Below are 18,589 nucleotides of genomic sequence, written 5' to 3' on the forward strand. Positions count from 1 at the left end.
CCCCCCTCACACAAGTCCCCGAATATTAATAAACTTTCTTAATTTAGCACTTGCTTAAAAGCAATCAACAAAAGCTTCTGCTGAAAGCAAAGAATAAACAGTACCGAACCTTTGAAGGAGGATTGCTCAGGCGCAGGTCTAATAATAGGTTTATTATAGTCCTATCAAATATGGTGCGGGCAGAAACCATTTGCCAAAGTTGCAGTCTGAAAATGTTGTCTGATCTCATGAAGCACCCCACTTCCTCCTTATCTCCAATTTGCTGATGAAAAGCGCACTTGAGGGCACAACCGGGGCAGGAAAACCCGGCCGCATTCCCGAGCTGATTTTCATCCCCTTTTCTTGCTTAGTGAATGATGTCACGTCCTCCTGATTGGCCGCTTATCAGATCTGGCAACCTCCCCTGAGCTTTTATGTAAGCTGTGCAAGCGGTGTGGGTGTTTATGGAGGTCCAAGATTGCCAAAATGATATAAATGAATAGGACATTAAGAAGGCGCATGAAATATACTGGCCTGTGTATTCACAGTTTTATCTTTACATACAGCACTTTTTTATTTTTTTATTTTTATAAAAGTGCTCTATAAATAGAGTTTAAATGAGAGTTGATTGTCTCAAAGATTAAGCCGTGCAAGTCTAAGTACACACGGACTTGTACAGCGAAACTGCAAACAGCTCATTAAATCAGTTGTGATCGCTTTATGTCTCCAAAGTGTTCTCTGTCTATTGACTGCCTGTTGTCATACTAGAGCGGCTCCAACTACCGGAGACAAATCCCTTGTGTGTTTTTGGGACATACTTGGCAAATAAAGATGATTGTGAAATAAATGACACATTGAAGTATTCATGTTCTATTTGTTGATTTCATTTTGTCACTCTTGGTCCTCCGTAGGTGTTGCAAGTGTTGGAAAATATGACGGACAACATGTGCCGTGTAGTTTGTGGCTTCCCGCTGCAGCAATGAGCTGCGGGCCACACGACACAAGCGCTAGACTGCTACCTAGTGGAGATTCAGGATAATTGCAAGTGTTTTAAACTCAAAGGGTACGTTTTTTTTTCTCTCTCACCTGTAGCTATCGGAGATTTCTATCCATTCGTTATAAAAAAGACATTTTGATGACACACCTTCTAGAAACTACACACCTTAAAGGGGACATCATCCATTTTTTTTGTAGTTTATCCTAAGTAGGGTCACGGGTGAGCTGGCGTCAATCCCAGCTGACTTTGGACAACGGGTGGGGGGCACCCGGGACGGCTAACCAGCCAATCACAGGGCACATATAGACAAACAACTGTTCACACTATCACTTATGGAAAATGGAGTCTTCAATGAACCTAATATGGATGGTTTTGGAATTAGGGGAGGAAGCCAGAGTACCAGCCCTGTCTTGAAAATGTCCATCCATCCATTTTCTGAACCGCTTCTCCTCACTAGGGTCGCGGGCGTGCTGTAGCCTATCCCAGCCATCATTGGGCAGGAGGCGGGGTACACCCTGAACTGGTTGCCAGCCAATTGCAGGGCACATACTAACAAACAACCATTCGCAGTCACATTCATACCTACGGGCAATTTAGAGTCTCCAATTCATGCATGCTTTTGGGATGTGGGAGGAAACCGGAGTGCCCGGAGAAAACCCACGCAGGCACGGGGAGAACATGCAAACTCCACACAGGCGGGGCCGGGGATTGAAACCTGCTCCTCAGAACTGTGAGGCAGACGTTGTAACCAGTCAACCACCGTGCCTCTCTTGAAAATGTGATTTAAAAAAAAAAATGAAAGTAACCTTGAATATTTTTGTTCTGGAATACGCCGTGTTTCATACAGCAGTGCTCGGTTTTCAGAGTTCCACCATCAACGTCAGCTTTACAGATGCCATGTTGTTTACATCATAGTAAGGACCGCTAACGCGGTCCAATGCGGTATTCAACATGTGTGATCTCCCCTTCCTACATTTACTTTGTTCTGGCTCTGTTAATATTGTACCTAAGACTTTGTACCCCCCCCCCCCCCGATTCCACGTCAATGGTATTTTTCCTGAGAGGAAAAAGGGGGGCCACCATTTGAAGAATACCGTGTATCTGCTGAAATACATTTTCATACGACTACACTCTGCATCACAGGCACTGCTGCACTTTCTTGCATTGAAAGCACATTGCCGCACTGCGAGACAGCATGAAGGCAAATGCTATGCAAATGAGGACTGTGGCAGAGCACTCAAGTTGGAAAAGGGGGAGTCTCAAAATCAAGAGAAGGAAGGAAGAAAGGGCGTATGGATCGACGCTCTCCAGTAGGACGCCAGCGGATGGCGGTCAATAAAGGACACGCCGCCTCCCCTTTCCTCCCTCCACAAACCTTCGTGCAGAGAAGCAACTAGTGCGCCACGACGAGTAAGTGGAAACCACTAGCAGCTGAAAGCAGCCCTGCAAAAACTGTAGCACTACAGAGAATTATTTTGAGGAGGAGGGGATGTCTGACCTTCTCAGGAGCTGAAGTGAATTTCTGCATTTGTTTTTTGAGCCATCGCTGTAATAACATGGCTACAAGATTATGACAACGACAACAGGGCTTCTGACTTTTGAAGTCCTTTCGTCCCATGTGAAGGACCCGCAGGCGAGGACCGAGGCCGAGCGGATGCCGCCGCCCGACAGGTAGCCCCCGTCCCTCCCTGCCCCGGTCCCCTTCATGCCGTGCTGTGGGCTGGGCCGTCGCCGGAAAGCACAGCTTCCGTATGTAAGTTTGGCGGCAACAGGGTTCAATGCGTAAGGGACCAAGTGCGGATTTATCATCCACAGTCCTTTTCGGGTCTTTATAGAAGTCAGAGATACTTGCATTCTGGTCCAATCCTTGATGTCTAATGTTGCTCAATTTATTACCCAATTAACAGTTTACTGCACCTGACCTCAGGAGACCATAACACTCTCATTTCCATGCTGCAGATAAGATACGTTTTCATTTGGTTGTACCACTAGATGGCCTTGTTTCACTTTCACCTTTTCACGCACTCATGTCACTGAAAAAAAAGGCAGATTAGAGGCCTGCATCTCTCTGCTGAAATAAAGTGGTATATTGATTTACGAGTTGAATCTGTTCCGTTACTCAATTTACTTGTTACGCAATTCACTGGTACATCAAAACGATTTTCCACAGTGAAATGAATTTAAATGCAACTACTCCGTTTTTAGTGAAGAAAAACGGCATCTTGTTGTGGAAAAGATGATACAAGAGACTGTTAAGAAATGGTACGTACTGTAGTATTCTTGTGTTGGAAGTTTGCCTTTGAGGGGCGTGGCCTAGAGAATAATTCCAAGACCTGAAGTTGTTTAGTTTGGGTGTGCCCGTCTGGGCGTGAGTTGTGACCTCCAGCAGCTCCTTGCGTGTGTTCTCATTTTATATTTTTGATATTGACTGTTTGTTACGTTCAATTAATGTGACTTAGTGGCTCCTCGCTCACATGCGAGGGCATCACAGTACCTTAATTGCTTTTTTTTTTTTTTTTCTTCTTCTTTCCTCTCTCTCCCTCTCTCCACTTAACTCAAGCAGCGTCATATCTGACACAAACATTTTGCCTTGCAACACAAATCAAAAAATGTTTTTGTAAAGTTTAGAAACTAAAGGTGGCACTGTATTCTTGCATCCTGTTGCATTTGAATTTGTTTTAGGACTGAAAGTCCGATGTATCTTTTGGTTTCTCGAAAGTCTAGTGCGTTTGGTTGTACGACCACTCAGTGAAACTCCAGCGATGACAAGCCCGTGTATGTAATATCGGCGAGTGTCGTAATGAGCTCCGCCTGAATAATCCATTGCAGCCTCACGGTGGATTACGTGACAGCGAGCGCACAAGCGATCCGCCAGGTGTTGTCCCACAAACGCGGCCAGAAGAAAGCTGCGGTGTGCTGTTGAATGAAGCCGAGACATTTTTCTAGCCCGAAAACATCTTTATACCGCATACTGCAGCCAAGAGAAAATATTTCTTACTTCTGCTGTGATTAATTTGACTCCACAGCGCACTGGATCAACATTCACGGCACAAGTGAGTAAGATTTAATTTAACTAATGAGTGGATTAGTGTAGGACCAGCTGTTGCTAGGCCACACTCGACTGGTAAACCTCAGCGTGTGTAATGAAAGGTGTTGGCGCATCTGCACCGCACGTCGGCTGCACGAGTTTTCAGGTGCAATTGAATACCGCTGTAAATGTGAGAGAAATCCCAGAAATAGAGCGGTATTTGCAAGCCGCGCAGGCACCGAGAGGAGCTCTGGCTGCCGTGACCCGCCCCTCGTTCTATGACGCTCCGCTTACATGTTAGCGTTACGTAATGAAAGTCACAATTCCACTCTAGATGGAATGTGGAACATGCAGTTTCCTGACAGGCCGGAGTAGACCGTCCCAGACGCTACTCATGGAAACTCTGGGAATGGAAGACAGCGGGGCCCCGTCGACCGCTCTTCCAGTCAGTAAGATTTGTGAATGGAGGGCAGTCAGTCAAGTAGGACTACAGAACACATTCTTCATGACATTTGCTGAAATCACCAATAGTTTACTTTGTTTAAGGGGTACATCAAACTTTTTTTTTTTTGACTTGTTTTTTTTCTGTTTGGCATTTGCAAAGATCTAGCAAGCGTCATACAGGTTTAAACTAAGGTCGTAAATAGCTAGTACAATTCTGTTTGTTTTGTCTTCTGGCCACTGCCCATCACAAACTCCCCATTTTATTTACATCATGTACATTACTTATATAGCCTAGACCAAAAATCGTGTCGTCTTATTCCGTTTTTTTTTACATGAGGACTTTGATGATCAACAGTTTAATTTGAGTTGACCGTATTGCTGGAACCTGTTATTTCATGGTAAATATTTTTACTCCTACTACTACTACTACTACTACAACAATGCATGAATGGATGTTTTGGTAATCTTAAACTGGAATATGTAGTTTACCGAAAACCAGTGTAAGAAGGCTAAGACAAAAGTGATGGGCCACATCCAAGAAGAGCAACTGTCTGTAGTTGTCTATGATTTGAACTTAAAGTTATAAGGAAACACAACTATGTCCGGCATGATTCTAGAGTTGGCTTTAACACGTGTGAGTTTGCTCTAGAAAAGTCCACTCAAGGCCTGTACCTCCATCAACTCGATCTCCCACTTTTCTGGAGGCACTGGGATGGCTGCCTGAGAAGGAGTACGTGGCCAAGACTTCAATGGCAGCTGCCAAGCATTTCTTGACTTTTCCAGACAATGCGGAGCTGTCCGTAGACACAGTGACTAATTGGCAACAGAGACCCTGAGGAATGTCTCGAAACCAGCAGGTCTTGTAGCACTTTTACATAATCTTATTTCTTCACTATAAGACTGGAAAGTGTGATATATATTTGAGCAGGCTATTGCGCCACTGCCGCAGCCTGGAAACATTGATGTCAGTCTGTGAACACTGACCCAGCTTTAACAATGAAACCTGGGTTTTAAAGCCCTCAATTGTCAGGAAGAAGCAGGCCACTCCAAAAATGTGAAAGTTGCTTTGGGTGAAGCACCACCATACTTCAGAATTATTCTCTGGTGCACGCCCGCTGTGCCTTTACTGCACGATACACTGACTAAAACACAAAATATTTTCTTCTGGAAATGGGCAACCGTGCGTCATTATTAGCGCAATGCGTTCTACTAAAGCTTAACCTCGAGAGGGAACCGGGCTGTCCGAGGCGCATTTAAAACAGCTGCAGATGTTCTGCGGAGCTAATTAGGGGCAGCGGGACGCAGGGAACCTTGTGCACTAGAGGAGGGCTGCCGGCCAATGTGGATATAAACAATTAATTAAGAGCGACGGGTGTTTAAAGTGGATCAAGCCGCTGCGTGAAGTCTCTCATTAAAAACCTGACCCCTTGCATGGCATAATTTCAATTCTTGTCATAGTTCTTTAAAATCAGTTGCAGATCGGTAACCTTCGCAGATGCAGGTACTTTTCGTACGGCAGTTATGTAACCCAAACTTGTCTGCAAGTCGGAATGCGCCATAGTCTATCACTAACCTATGCTAACACAGCCCCAATGTCATAATTACAGTAAATATGTTTATGGAAAATGCTTGTAGGGTTAGGGTTTTTTCTTTTTCTTCATGTAAAATTTGGATATGGCCACCTCCACCTAATTTTGGGCCACCGACTGCTCTAAAGGCTCTGACATCGTGGAAATGATCTGAAAAGTGTCATTTTGAACTGCATTTGCAGTATTATGCCGACTGGACGGCGCTGCATCAGAAACGGTTGGAAGTTGCTCCCAAAACTGCAAATGTCCCAATGATGAGAACGGTCTCAATTCTAGCCAGGAAAAAAACCCCGTGTTGGCCATAAAAACGAAACAATCAAATGAAAACCAGTAAATATTGCAGTAACTGAGCTTGATACATTCATGAGCTGTTGTGCAAACTTCATTGGCTGCCATTTGTAACTTCGAACCGGAGTCAGTACAGATGATTCCCCCCCCCGTGTAGTGCAACTGTTTTGTGTCCGTCAGTCCCCTCACTGTGTTAGATCTTGTGGTTGAACAACCTGATAGTCAGATTTGGCTTTGTATGCAACATTTTCAATGACTGTCCCCAAAAGCTGGAAAAATGTGTCACAGTCCACCACCTGTTCAGCCAGCTGCCGTCCCCGAGGTCCGACGCTGCTTCCACTCAGATCGGCAAGGATGCCTCTTCAAAACCCATCCAGGTCGAAGTCTCGCACCACGGTAATCCAGATTGACTCCTGTGAACAGAAATGCGGAGTCGATGGTGTTCTTTAAGCAAAGAGGTGCCGTGACAACCGAGGGAAGGGTGAAGCACGTTGATCTCCAACAACGGATGAAGCGGCTGCTTTTTGTTTGGAGGGAGTGCGGGGCAGGATGCCTGGAAGTGGCGGGGGCCTGCCAGTTGGTGAACAGCCCTCTCCTCCACAGAGTATGCTCATCCGTCTGTAAGCTCACCCTCGGGAGCCGGGCCATGCAAAACCGCAGCGCGATTGGTAGCGTGGCGGGGCTCAGCAGGGCGGGGTTAAACATGCTGGGATGTTTCATATTCATACTCGGTGTGAATACAGAAGCAGTCAGGTCATTGCCTGCCGTCACGAGGAAGAAGAGTTCTGTAGATTTGTGTTTTTTTGTATTCAACGCTTGGAAAACTTTTTGGTTCGGCGGTGGCGTCCTTTGACAGATGCCAGGCGATTCGGGTTCGCAGGGAAGGCCGCTCTCTGGCCGCCACCCTTGATCGGTCTCCCGCAAGTGGCCGTGGGTCTTTTGAAGCCTCCTCGCGACAGGCCCGCTCCCGTTGCCATGCTCAAACACTCCAAAAACAAAAACGTCTCCTGGGTAAGCGTAGTGCGTTTGCTATGTGTGAGCACAAATACAACAGGTTGTACTATGTGAGTGCATTTCCGCTGGTTTTTGATGCTCCTGTGCCTGGTGGCCTTTCCAAAGAGAGGCTTTAGAGATTTAACTATTATATAACTACAAGCTACTACATGTCCACTTTATAAAATCTGCTGACCAATCTGCCAACTCTGATTGCGGTCCAAGGATGTTGTTGATGAGTTTTGAATTCTAGCCTGAATCTCAAATGCGTAGTCGCAATAATACTAGATAAATCACTTTCTTATCATGTTATCCCGTTTTAATTTATTTTTATATAAATGTCTTTAACGTAATTTCTTTGCTAGTGCAGTGGGATCGTGGGAGATTAGGGTGAGATTGAGAAATCAGATGCTTGGGGCAAAGAGGACAGGATGAAGTTATGGTTCACTATACATGTTTATCTTATGTGTGCGCATACCTCACCTTTTATTATGTTTGTGGTACAGGAGCAACTATGTCAGCTGCAGGTGACACTGTCATAGACCATATGCTGCAAACCCTCGTTACCGACTGCAATAACTTTGCATTTAAAATGTTTTATGTTTTTATTTTGTCCAGCGCATTATTAGCGATGTGCTTCTGTCTTTCTCACCCAAGGCAAACACTGCTCCACTTTTCCCCCCTCAGTCCACCCGTATGGTGCATATGTTTTCCCGCTGTGCTGTCCTCACGCTGAACTTGAATCTTTCTGGCGCATGTGGAGCTGTAGGGGGAGTACGGTATTTAAATACCACGTTCCCGTCTTAATGCAGAGGACTTAAGTTGGCGCTGATTTTATTCTCGTTATGCCCATTGTCAGTCCACATGCTGCTGATATTGCTTCCTGTTTGATGAGGTTCGCTGAGATGTGAAAGTGGAAAGAAGTCCTTTCTTCTCACGCAGGCGAGGCATTTTTAAAAAATTTGACAAATTATAGCAATTGCAATGTATCACAGAGTATAAGTGTACTAGAGTTTGGTATTGATAACGTTGCAGTAGTACAAGTCATTAATGACTGGTTTGACTTTAATTAGATTTGTCTTGTAGAGGTGCAACGAAATATGTATTCAGATTCAGAATTTTCTCTACAGTAGAGTTGTACTGAACCACAGAAATTATTGAGCAAGGGACGGGAAGTGTAACTCTCTCGCGCTGTACCACAGCATCGTCTCTGTCGAAAAATACAGTGGAGCTCAGCCTCGGGGCCAGCACTGTTGGCAGTACAGGAATCCCTCGTTTATCGTGGGACTCGCATTCCAGACCACCCCCGTGAATCCATGATAGACAGAATCCCCAATATTTATTTTATTATTTATATACATTTTAAAGCGTCATGCAAATAATAACAAAATATATGCATGTGAGGTGCAGGTATTATTTTGTCCACTTGTGGTCGCCACCCTCCTGTTCTACAGTACTGTAGTATCTGTGTCGATCTGTGACTCAAAAAGGCGGGGCCTGCCCTTTTGACGGACGTCAGGGTCAGCGAATGAGAGCAGTAGACTGGCTGGCTGTTAACTGGCTAAGCTGTTAGCCACTTTGTGTTGAGTGACCTTGCGGCTGTTGTGGCAAGAGGCAGGTCGTGTGTGAATATGTGCTTGCGTTTTTATTTATTATTTATTTTTTAAAACCTTTTTTCCCCCCCCATCTGTCTTTGACACTCTTTCCTCCTGACTTGCGCTTATTGCGCTGTAGTCAAATAAAAAAGAAAACGAATCACTCAAAAATCCTGCAATATAGCAAAATATGCGTGATATAAGTACAAAAAAAAAAAGTCTGTGATGCAGTGAAGCCGCAAACAATGAACTGCAATATGGCGAGGGACGAATTGGAATTTTGAAATTGCCGACTTTTGTTCGGGGTAAACACTGTTCATTTAGTTTGGATGATCTTTATTTAATGAACCAATTACCAACAACCTTTGATAATTTTTTTAGGACTTGGACTTTTTTGGTTTGGGTTAGATTGTGGTATATGAGGCTGTGCTGCACATTTGAGGTGCACTCACCGCGGATCCATTTTTAGCGGTTAGACACTAGAAGGTGCAGGTGTACGCTTGTCCGTCCAATAAAGCTAATGACTTTGCAGACCGTAGTCGGAAACGCAGTGACGGCCATCGCCGGGCAGATTAGTGCACCAGATGTTACTCTTAGTCTGTCTCGTCTGTCTGGTTGCAGCTGTACAGCACAGCGCGGCGGTTACAACCTAGCAGCACAGCATCCCATTCGCTTCTCGGTAATACTAAAGCTCTTAGCGGCAGAAAAATAAAAACATGTTATGGTCTGTATGGTGCGTTTTTCCCAGCCTTCCTAATAGAGTGCCATCTAGTGAACCATGCAACAGCTGTCGCCCTATCAAATTAAAGCTTAATGCTCGACCAGCAGGAGAAACACTTGAGAACTAACCATGATACCACGCAGCTTAGACGTGTGTGTGTGTGTGTGTGTGCGCGTGCGTGTGTGTGTGTGTGTGTGTGTGCGTGCGTGCGTGCGCGCACATGCCTGCTTCAGCCGGCATCACTCCACATGAGCTGTGTGACATTTGCCATCTGGGTGAAACCGGTTGTATTTAAGAAGACATTTTTTATAAAAAATATTATTATTATTATTTTTTATTTTAATTTTTTAATCCCCCACTTTCCCACTGCCCACCCATGGTCCACTGCCGGCGTCAGCCGCTTACACTCATGGGTCACGCTACTCTGAGTGAAAACCGGGGATTTGCATTATTCATTGCAGCCGCAGCCGAGGAGCAGCGCGCCGACACGGGTTGTTTCCGGCATTGAGGGAGGACGAGCATGTCCAAGAAGCCAAAGGTAAAAACAAAAACTAAAACAAGGCAGAAACCTGTCCTTGTGCCCCTTTGAATCGAATCGTGTCTTTCACCAGGCTCCTCTCAAGGCTCTCTTGCAATTAGTTTGGCAGTCGCCACAGTCTGTTGATGTAGGCCCTAGCTCTCTGTATCTCACTTTACCTTGATCTGGCATTTTAGCGCCACTATTACTCGTTGGTTGCCATTGATAAGCAATTTTGCGCATGCAAAGGTCGCAGTTGAAAAGTTAGTCAATAAATTAGAACCTACAGAGCCGCGAAAAAACATTTCCCGCCCTTCTCAAATTCTTGTTTTTTTAAGCATAGTTTCCCTACTGAAATGATTAAGATCATGAAACAAATGTAAATATTAGACAAAGATAACCCAAGTGAACATAAAATGCAGTTTTTAAATGGTGGTTTTATTTATTAAGGAAAATAAATGAAAAATGAAAAGACCCATAAACCTAATTGAATATTTATCTTTGTAATTCCTTGATTGAAGAGGTCTGGAGGTAATCAGTCTTGTGTTTGGTCAGTGAAAATGAACTCAGCTTTCCAATAAATGTGATTAGCCACAATAAATTCCTAATTTAACAAGGGGGGGGGGGGGGGGGCAATTACGTTTTTACACAGGGCCAGGTAGCTTTGAATAGTTCCCCCCGCTTTCCTTGGACCATGCACCACAAAATTGGTTTGTATTTTGTGGTGTACGATGACTGTATTTTCTTTTACTAGCTCAAAATGACTGTGCTCAGTTAATGAAAACAACAGAGCTAGTCTGTCCCAAAACTTGAATGGTACTGTATTTGAACAGACTCAGTTGTGTTACTTTTTGGTCCCTGAACAAGACCAGTAAGCTGCAAAGAACTTCATGAACTGTTGTCCAATCTTAATCGCCTCTAAACATCAAGGGTTGATGAGTTGACCTGTCTTTAGTATTAGTGAAGCACAGTACTTTTCTCCCATATTCATTTTCCCCTACAACTGACTTTTTAGATATAAAGGTAAGCTTTGACCATGTTTCATCTTTGCTTTTACTCTGAAATCCTGGCTCTGTGGAAAGTCTGTTAAATCTCCTTACAGAGAGAATCAATCATGTTAGAGTCCGGGATCAAGTGGACACAAGCAGTCGTCGTCTCGGGGGTTATAGTGTGTGTGTGTGTGTGTGTGTGTGTGTGGCATGCCCCCAAACCCATCCTGTACATTATACGGCGGATGCGCTACAGTCACACTGGGTCCCTCGCTTTGATATCTGGTGTGCTGCCTGTCAAGTTTTTTCCTCTGACTCTATGCGAGAGTGTTGATGTGCTCAGTGAGCATGAAGTGATACTCTTGTTAGCTGTCAGACATCCATTCACTGTAACACACACCAGCGCCTCTCAACTAGACCTCTAGCAAATCCTGACCAAACGATCTCCTTTGCTATGGGCATGCACGGCAGACTTACTTTGTCTTCTTGGACTCTTCTGTCAGCTTTTTCTTTGGATTTTGGCTCGTTCGTCGAGCTTATGAAGCCGTCTGAGAAGTGTCTTGTAGTTGGTGTTTGTATTTGAAGGGCCCTTTAAGGTTTTGCGCTGTAACGTAGCTCTTCAGTTGTCAAGAAGAAAGTAACAGCACTGCTGCAAGGGAACCTTGAAAGTTGAAACACCTCCGCGATCGTACATTTCTGAATTTGACCAAAGATTTCAGGACGATTACGCCTCTGAACTTGTACCAAAGTTCAGATTTTGAATCTGTTGTCACAGGAGACCTTGTGATTTTAGGGGAAAAAAACTAACTGGCAATGATTTTTTGGGGATTGTTTAGAACATCAGTAACTTCAGTGTTCACCCTTAGAGGCTCCACTGTACATCTTGTCCTGGCTCTCTCTTTTGTTGTGTCTGTTCTCCTCCCTCCCTCCCCTTTCGTCTCGATGCCTGTAATTAGAGATGGTCCCGCAGCTCGAGTGACGTGGCGTGTCCCGTATCTAGGTAACCTCAGTCAGATGCTAATTGCTGGCCCTTGCGGGTTTCATTAATTGCGAATCAGAGTCCCGTCGGGCCCCAGTCAGGGTTTTCCGTCCGTGCTTTCGTCTATATTCTAAAAAGCAGCCCAATATTTTTGATAACATACTGTACAACAGTGCGGAGTCTTAGTTTAAATGTATTTATTTTTTGCCACAAAGACTATCAAATCCCTAAAGAACAATTGTTTGCAGTGAACCTCCTAAAGCTGCATCTCTTTTAGGAAAGCTATAGCGACATAATAGCTCATGGCCGAAGTTAGGGGTTGGGATTGGTTCCAGGAAAATTTAAAGATTTATCAGGCTAGTACATTAAGTCCTCATGGAGAGTTTTTCATTTGTGTAATAGAACTCTTGGCAAGTCAAAGCCGCCTCTGAGTAGACTGTTGGACAACTCCACGGTGATTGGGGTGTTTTTACAAAACTTTTAATGCCAACCACGGCCTGTTTTCAAACGCACGCTCGACAGGCAAACAAAACACTGTTGTTGAGGTCTGATTTAGTTTTTCTTTGACATAGACAACCACAAGTCAGGATAAATGAATGGCGTCTCGCATCTGTTGTAGTTTTGCACTCTGTCACGTCATTGCCCGGTCTGAGGTTGTCTCGTTGTTACACAAATTAATTCGTGATCCCTGTCTTTGCTTTTGACAATGTGAGGCTGAGGACTGTTTATATTACTTTTGTTACTATGGACTCGAAACGTCTACTTTAAAGCCATCGGTATTGAACAGCTTGCGAACTGTGTCCAATTTAACACTATGGCTATAGAATGGCCTGGCAGGTTAATATTTTTTATGGCTAATTTTGAACAGAAGTCACGGGGAAATAATGGCACGTTTCTCTTTCGGATCTGGCCCGCAGGCGTTGTTTTTCACACGTGTGGTCTATGCTAACAAGTTTGACTGAGGATTAGTGCTCACACCGTACGTTTGGGTAGTTGCTTTTACACTTGGAGTTTTTCTTGGATCAGGCAGAGGTGGTATTATGACCATTGGCGCACTTTACCTGTTTGAAAATCCACCAAATTGTCTGACACAATACACACAGTGCCAAAGAAAATCCACCATTCGTGGCTGTGTTTTTTATATTATAACATCAAACTAAGTGCAATGCTGATTAGATGATGACGACATGATGACATAGCTTTGGGTATGATATCGGTGGCTCAAAATTAGGTGGAGGTGGCCGCCTCCAAATTTTATATGCAGGAATAAAACTTAATTTTAAGAACTTCAGGTGTCTTTCAAACTGTTGCCCTGTCAAAACAAATCAAGATTACATCTGTGGACATTTTTAGACTCATGCTAATGCGAATCAAAGCGTTAATAAGAAAGCAACATGTTACGTCTTATGTGGTACCACAAATTAGGATTTATTGATTCTAGTAGCCGTCACAAGGTTTCTCCTATGTGAATCACGTTAGGACTTTGTATTGATTTCCCCCCTTTGCCTTCCAATTACGGCACGCTTGGTACTTGTAAGTTGCCCGTGTTGGCCTTTGTACGCCCGTCAGTATGAATGCGCTTGTTTACCGATCGATACTTCAAAGGCGATGCAGGAGCTCGTCTACCATGAACGTTGAAATCAGAACATATTGATTCCTCACCATATCAGGCTTGTCGTTGTTGAGAGATCTGTATTTTCTATTTTTATTTTTTTCTATCGGCCCATATATTTTTAGTTCATAGCTAGTGACACCAGCTCCTTCTTCATGATCACGCGTCACACACTCAGCATGTGGCCTTTCCTCCCTCTAGGCTTGATCTCAATTAGTCTGACCTTCATTTTGACACCACACAGGCCGAATCGCCACGCAATGTGTTAAATCCATCTCCATTTACCTTTTTTCCTTCTTCACAACAACAGAGGATCGCCCTTGCCTGGTTACAGTGCAAACAAAATCCATCTGTCAACACCTCTAAGGCTCACAAACCCCCAATAAACATGCTGTAGTCCTCACTTAGACGGAACATAAAGTGGGCAAATTACGGTGCGAGGTTTGTAGCCTTTTATTTTCTGCGCTTCCCCATGGAGACTTCAGGAAGTCACCTACAAAAGAGACGGTCTGTCCTGTAAACCGCCATTAAAGTGCTGTTTTATGCAAGTAAGCCAACATTTACCTTGCGTCATTTAGGTAAGCCCCTCCTGGAAGTCGTCACCTTATCGTGGTGGAGGGGTTTGTGTGTCCCAATGATCCTAGGAGCTAAGTTGTCTGGGGCTTCACGCCTCTGGTAGGCTCACCCATGGCAAACAGGTCCTAGGTGAGGGACCAGACAAAGCACGGCTAAAAGTCCCCTATGATGAAAAATATGAATGGATCGAGGTTTCCCTCGCCCATACGCGGGTCACCTGGGCCCCCCTCTGGAGCCAGGCCTGGAGGTGGGCTCGAAAGTGAGCGCCTGGTGGCCGGGCCTGAGCCTGTCAGGAGTTTCAACTCCCACCTCCGACAGAACTTTGCTCATGTTCCGGGGGAGGCGGGGGACATCAAGTCCAGTCCGAGTGGACCATGTTCCGCGCCTCCAGGCGCCCGACTGGCGCTGTACCCGTAAGGTGGTCGGTGCCTGTCATGGCGGCAATCCCCGCACCCGTTGGTGGACACCAACTGTGAGGGATGCCGTCAAGCTGAAGAAGGAGTCCTATCGGGCCTTTTTGGCCTGTGGGACTCCTGAGGCAGCTGATGGGTACCGGCTGGCCAGGCGGAATGCAGCTTTGGTGGTCGCTGAAGCAAAAACACTGGTATGGGAGGAGTTCGGTGAGGCCATGGAGAATGACTTCCGGACGGCTCCGAAGAAATTCTGGACCACTATCCGGCGTCTCAGGAGGGGGAAGCAGTGCACCATCAATACTGTGTATAGTGGGTATGGGCGCTGCTGTCCTCGACTGGGGAGAATACTTCAAAGACCTCCTCAATTCCACCGACACGCCTTCCAATGAGGAAGCAGAGTCTGAGGCGGGCTTTCCTGTCTCTGGGGTTGAGGTCACTGAAGTGGTTTAAAAAGCTCCTCGGTGGCAAGGCCACGGGGGTGGATGAGATTCGCCCAGAGTTCCTCAAGGCTCTGGATGTTGTGGCGCGGTTGTCTGCAACATCGCATGGACATCGGGGACAGTGCCTCTGGATTGGCAGACTGGGGTGGTGGTCCCCCTTTTTAAGAAGAGGGACCGGAGGGTGTGTTCCAACTACAGGGGGATCACACTCCTCACCCTCCCTGGTAAGGTCTATTCAGGGGTGCTGGAGAGGAGGGTCCGTCGGGAAGTTGAATCTCAGATTCAGGAGGAGCAGTGTGGTTTTTGTCCTGACCGTGGAACAGTGGATCAGCTCTACACCCTCGGCAGGGTCCTCGAGGGTGCATGGGAGTTCGCCCAACCAGTCTACATTTGTTTTGTGGACTTGGAGAAGGCGTTCGATGGGGAGTCGTGTGGGGGATACTTTGGGTGTATGGGGTACCGAACCCACTGATACGGGCTGTTCGGTCCCTGTAGGACCGGAGTCAGAGTTCCGCATTGCTGTCATTAAGTCAGACTTGTTTCCAGTGAGGGTTGGACTCCGCCAAGGCTGCCCTTTGTCACCGATTCTGTTCATAACTTTTATGGACTGAATTTCAAGGCGCAGCCGAGGCGTACAGGGGGTCCGGTTTGGTGGCCTCAGTATTGCATCTCTGCTTTTTGCAGATGATGTGGTTCTGTTGGCTTCATGAGGCTGTGATCTCCAACTCTCACTGGAGCGGTTCGCAGCAGAGTGTGAAGCGGCTGAAATGAGAATCAGCACCTCCAAATCTGAGACCGTGGTCCTCAGTCAGAAAAGGGTGGCGTGCCCTCTCTGGGTCGGGGATGAGATCCTGCCCCAAGTGGAGGAGTTCAAGTATCTTGGGGTCTTGTTCACGAGTGAGGGAAGAATGGAACGGGAGATCGACAGGCGGATCGGTGCAGCGTCTGCAGTGATGCAGACTTTGTATCGGTCCGTTGTGGTGAAGGAGGAGCTAAGCCGAAAGGCGAAGCTCTCGATTTACCGGTTGATCTACGTTCCTACCCTCACCTATGGTCACGAGTTGTGGGTCGTGACTGAAAGAACGTGATCCCAGATACAAGCGGCTGAAATGGGTTTCCTCCGCAGGGTGTCCAGGTTCTCCCTTAGAGGGTGAGAAGCTCGGTCATCCGGGAGGATCTCCCAGTAGAGCCGCTGCTCCTCCACATCGAGAGGAGCCAGATGAGGTGGCTGGGGCATCTGATTCGGATGCCTCCCGAACGCCTCCCCGGTGAGGTGCTCCGGGCACGTCCCAACGGGAGGATAACCTGGGGACGACCCAGGACACGCCGGTTTCCTCCCACATTCCCAAAACATGCATGGTAGGTTGATTGAAGACTCTAAATTGATCGTAGGTGTGAACGTGTACGTGAATGGTTGTTTGTTTATATGTGCCCTGTGATTGGCTGGCGACCAGTTCAGGGTGCCTCTTGCCCGTAGATTGCTGGGATAGGCTCCAGCATGCCCGCGACCCTAGTGAGGACACCTGTGATACTAGGTCAGAAGACCATTCTGTGTCGTCACTTTAAGCACAGGACAGCATGCCGGTGAAAAGGCGAAAAAATAAATAAATAAATAAAAGCCAACTCGAATGGCCAGTATGAAAGGGCTTTTCGTAGCTTTGTTCACTGATAAGATGGTAGGTAATTTTGTTTCGTGTTGAGATTTTGTTAGGGCTCCCATGTCTGTCTTTCCAAAAACATCCAACTTTTTAAAATGATTTTAAAAAGCAAGTAAACAATGAATGAATAATCGAAGGCAATTGAGTCAAGTGTCTATCCTGTTTCCGCTTTACAAAGTACATGACAGCAACACAAGGAAACTGCTGAATAGTCAAGTCAGTCTGATGATGAAGGGTCAGAGCTGACGGGCCTCTTGAAACCATTGTTTTGTCTGGCGCTGACTGCGCTTCTCTTTGTCACGTGCCGAGCACACGCTCCGCAACATAATCCTCACAGGGGGGTTAACCCTGATCAAACCCAATATAATCCAGGATTTAGCCTGGGCCGCCCACAAAACAACTCACCGTGGGGAAGGGGGGGAATACAAATCTGGCTTTTAGGTTGTAGTTTGTGTGTGCAGTCTTGCGCCAATCCAACCTTTTGCAGGGATATGTGACTAAGCTGTGTCTCACGTTTTAATACATTGTGCTGTTTAGATCAGAATACATCGGGTCCTCAGTTTGTGACTGTCCCTACATATGAGATTTTGCAGTTATAAACTCTGCACTATGAACTAGTTGGCGTAGTTTTTTTATTTGATAGGTTATTTATGGCCTAGAAATGTTTTTCTAATGTAATTATCGCTTTACTACTTACTGCGTTAGAGTTGGTGATTGGTAGACTACTGTCAGGTGTGTTATGTGACTGAAGAGTCTGTGCTAGGATGAAGGGCAAAGTTTATGTGACAGTGGTGAGGCCAGCCATGATGCACGGCTAAGAGGCAACATGAAGCAGAGCTGGAGGTGGCGGTAATGAAGATGTTGAGGTTTTCTCTAGGAGTGATCAGGTTGGAAAGGATTAGTTAGGAACGAGCACATCAGAGGGACAGCCAAAAGAGACAAAAGGTTAGTGAGAGCAGACTTGGATAGTTTGGACACGTCCAGAGGAGAGAAAGTGAGCATATTGGTAAAAATATGATGAGGATGGAGATGCCAGGCAAGAAAGCTCGAGGAAGACCAAAGAGAGGGTTGGTAGATGGAGTGAGGGAAGACATGAGGGCGTTTGGAGTTGGAAAGGAGGATGCAGGAGAAAAGGATGACACGTTGTGGCGACCCTGAACGGGACAAGCTGAAAGGAGGAGAAGATATCGTGATATTGTGACTACAGTTACATACCCAGTATTAAATATTTCTTTTATTGAGCACATTTAGTTGAGAAGCTTGACTTTTGTCAGAAAATTTTAAAAATTAAATCTGTTTTGCATTTTGTTTTCTTACTGTATTGAAAGTGAACCATATTGTAACCTTAATGCTTTTTTGTGTGGTACAGTTAAACCACTAAAAATAAAAGATATAAACAATTTTATTGCAAAAAAAATTGTGACTGTATTTTCATTTTATTGTGGCATATTGTTTGCCTAGTAGTATCAATGACATAAATCCTTTTTGAACGTTTTCGGAAAAACAAGAAAAACCACAACAATTTCAGAGTCCAATTGCCTCGATTCAACTTTTGCTGATTGCTGTGACCCGGATGACTGAGAAGCTTCACAGATATAAAGAAAAACACAATTTTTGGCAAACGCGTTATTTATTTTAATTTATACTGTGACACTACGTTAGAATGACTCGGGCAATTATGCTATTAGGCTTAGTCCATTTGTCACATTTTTATTAGTAACAACCCTGCTCCTTGTTACCCTCAAAACAAATGGAAAGTTTCAGTGGCCTC

At 45.4% G+C, this 18,589-nt stretch overlaps 2 protein-coding genes across 9 annotated transcripts in view; both read left to right on the forward strand.

Annotated features, from left to right (window-relative positions):
* Positions 1-18,589, forward strand: part of LOC133470145 (zinc transporter ZIP12-like) — a 44,827-nt gene that overhangs the window by 13,562 nt on the left and 12,676 nt on the right. The window lies entirely within an intron of this gene.
* Positions 1-18,589, forward strand: part of cacnb2a (calcium channel, voltage-dependent, beta 2a) — a 48,811-nt gene that overhangs the window by 4,136 nt on the left and 26,086 nt on the right. The window contains exon 1 of one of the 7 annotated variants that reach the window (XM_061758146.1): positions 2,160-2,729. The exons of 3 other annotated variants lie outside the window; for them this stretch is intronic. In XM_061758146.1, the coding sequence (XP_061614130.1) occupies positions 2,682-2,729 (48 nt within the window). In that variant the 5' untranslated portion in view covers positions 2,160-2,681. Of the gene's footprint in view, positions 1-2,159; positions 2,730-3,887; positions 4,030-7,081; positions 7,337-10,078; positions 10,173-18,589 lie in introns of those variants that run through there. 3 more of the 7 variants (XM_061758152.1, XM_061758147.1, XM_061758150.1) reach the window with 3 other exon arrangements.

Source organism: Phyllopteryx taeniolatus, chromosome 20 (assembly GCF_024500385.1).
Source record: "Phyllopteryx taeniolatus isolate TA_2022b chromosome 20, UOR_Ptae_1.2, whole genome shotgun sequence".
Classification (NCBI taxonomy): Eukaryota; Metazoa; Chordata; class Actinopteri; order Syngnathiformes; family Syngnathidae; genus Phyllopteryx; species Phyllopteryx taeniolatus.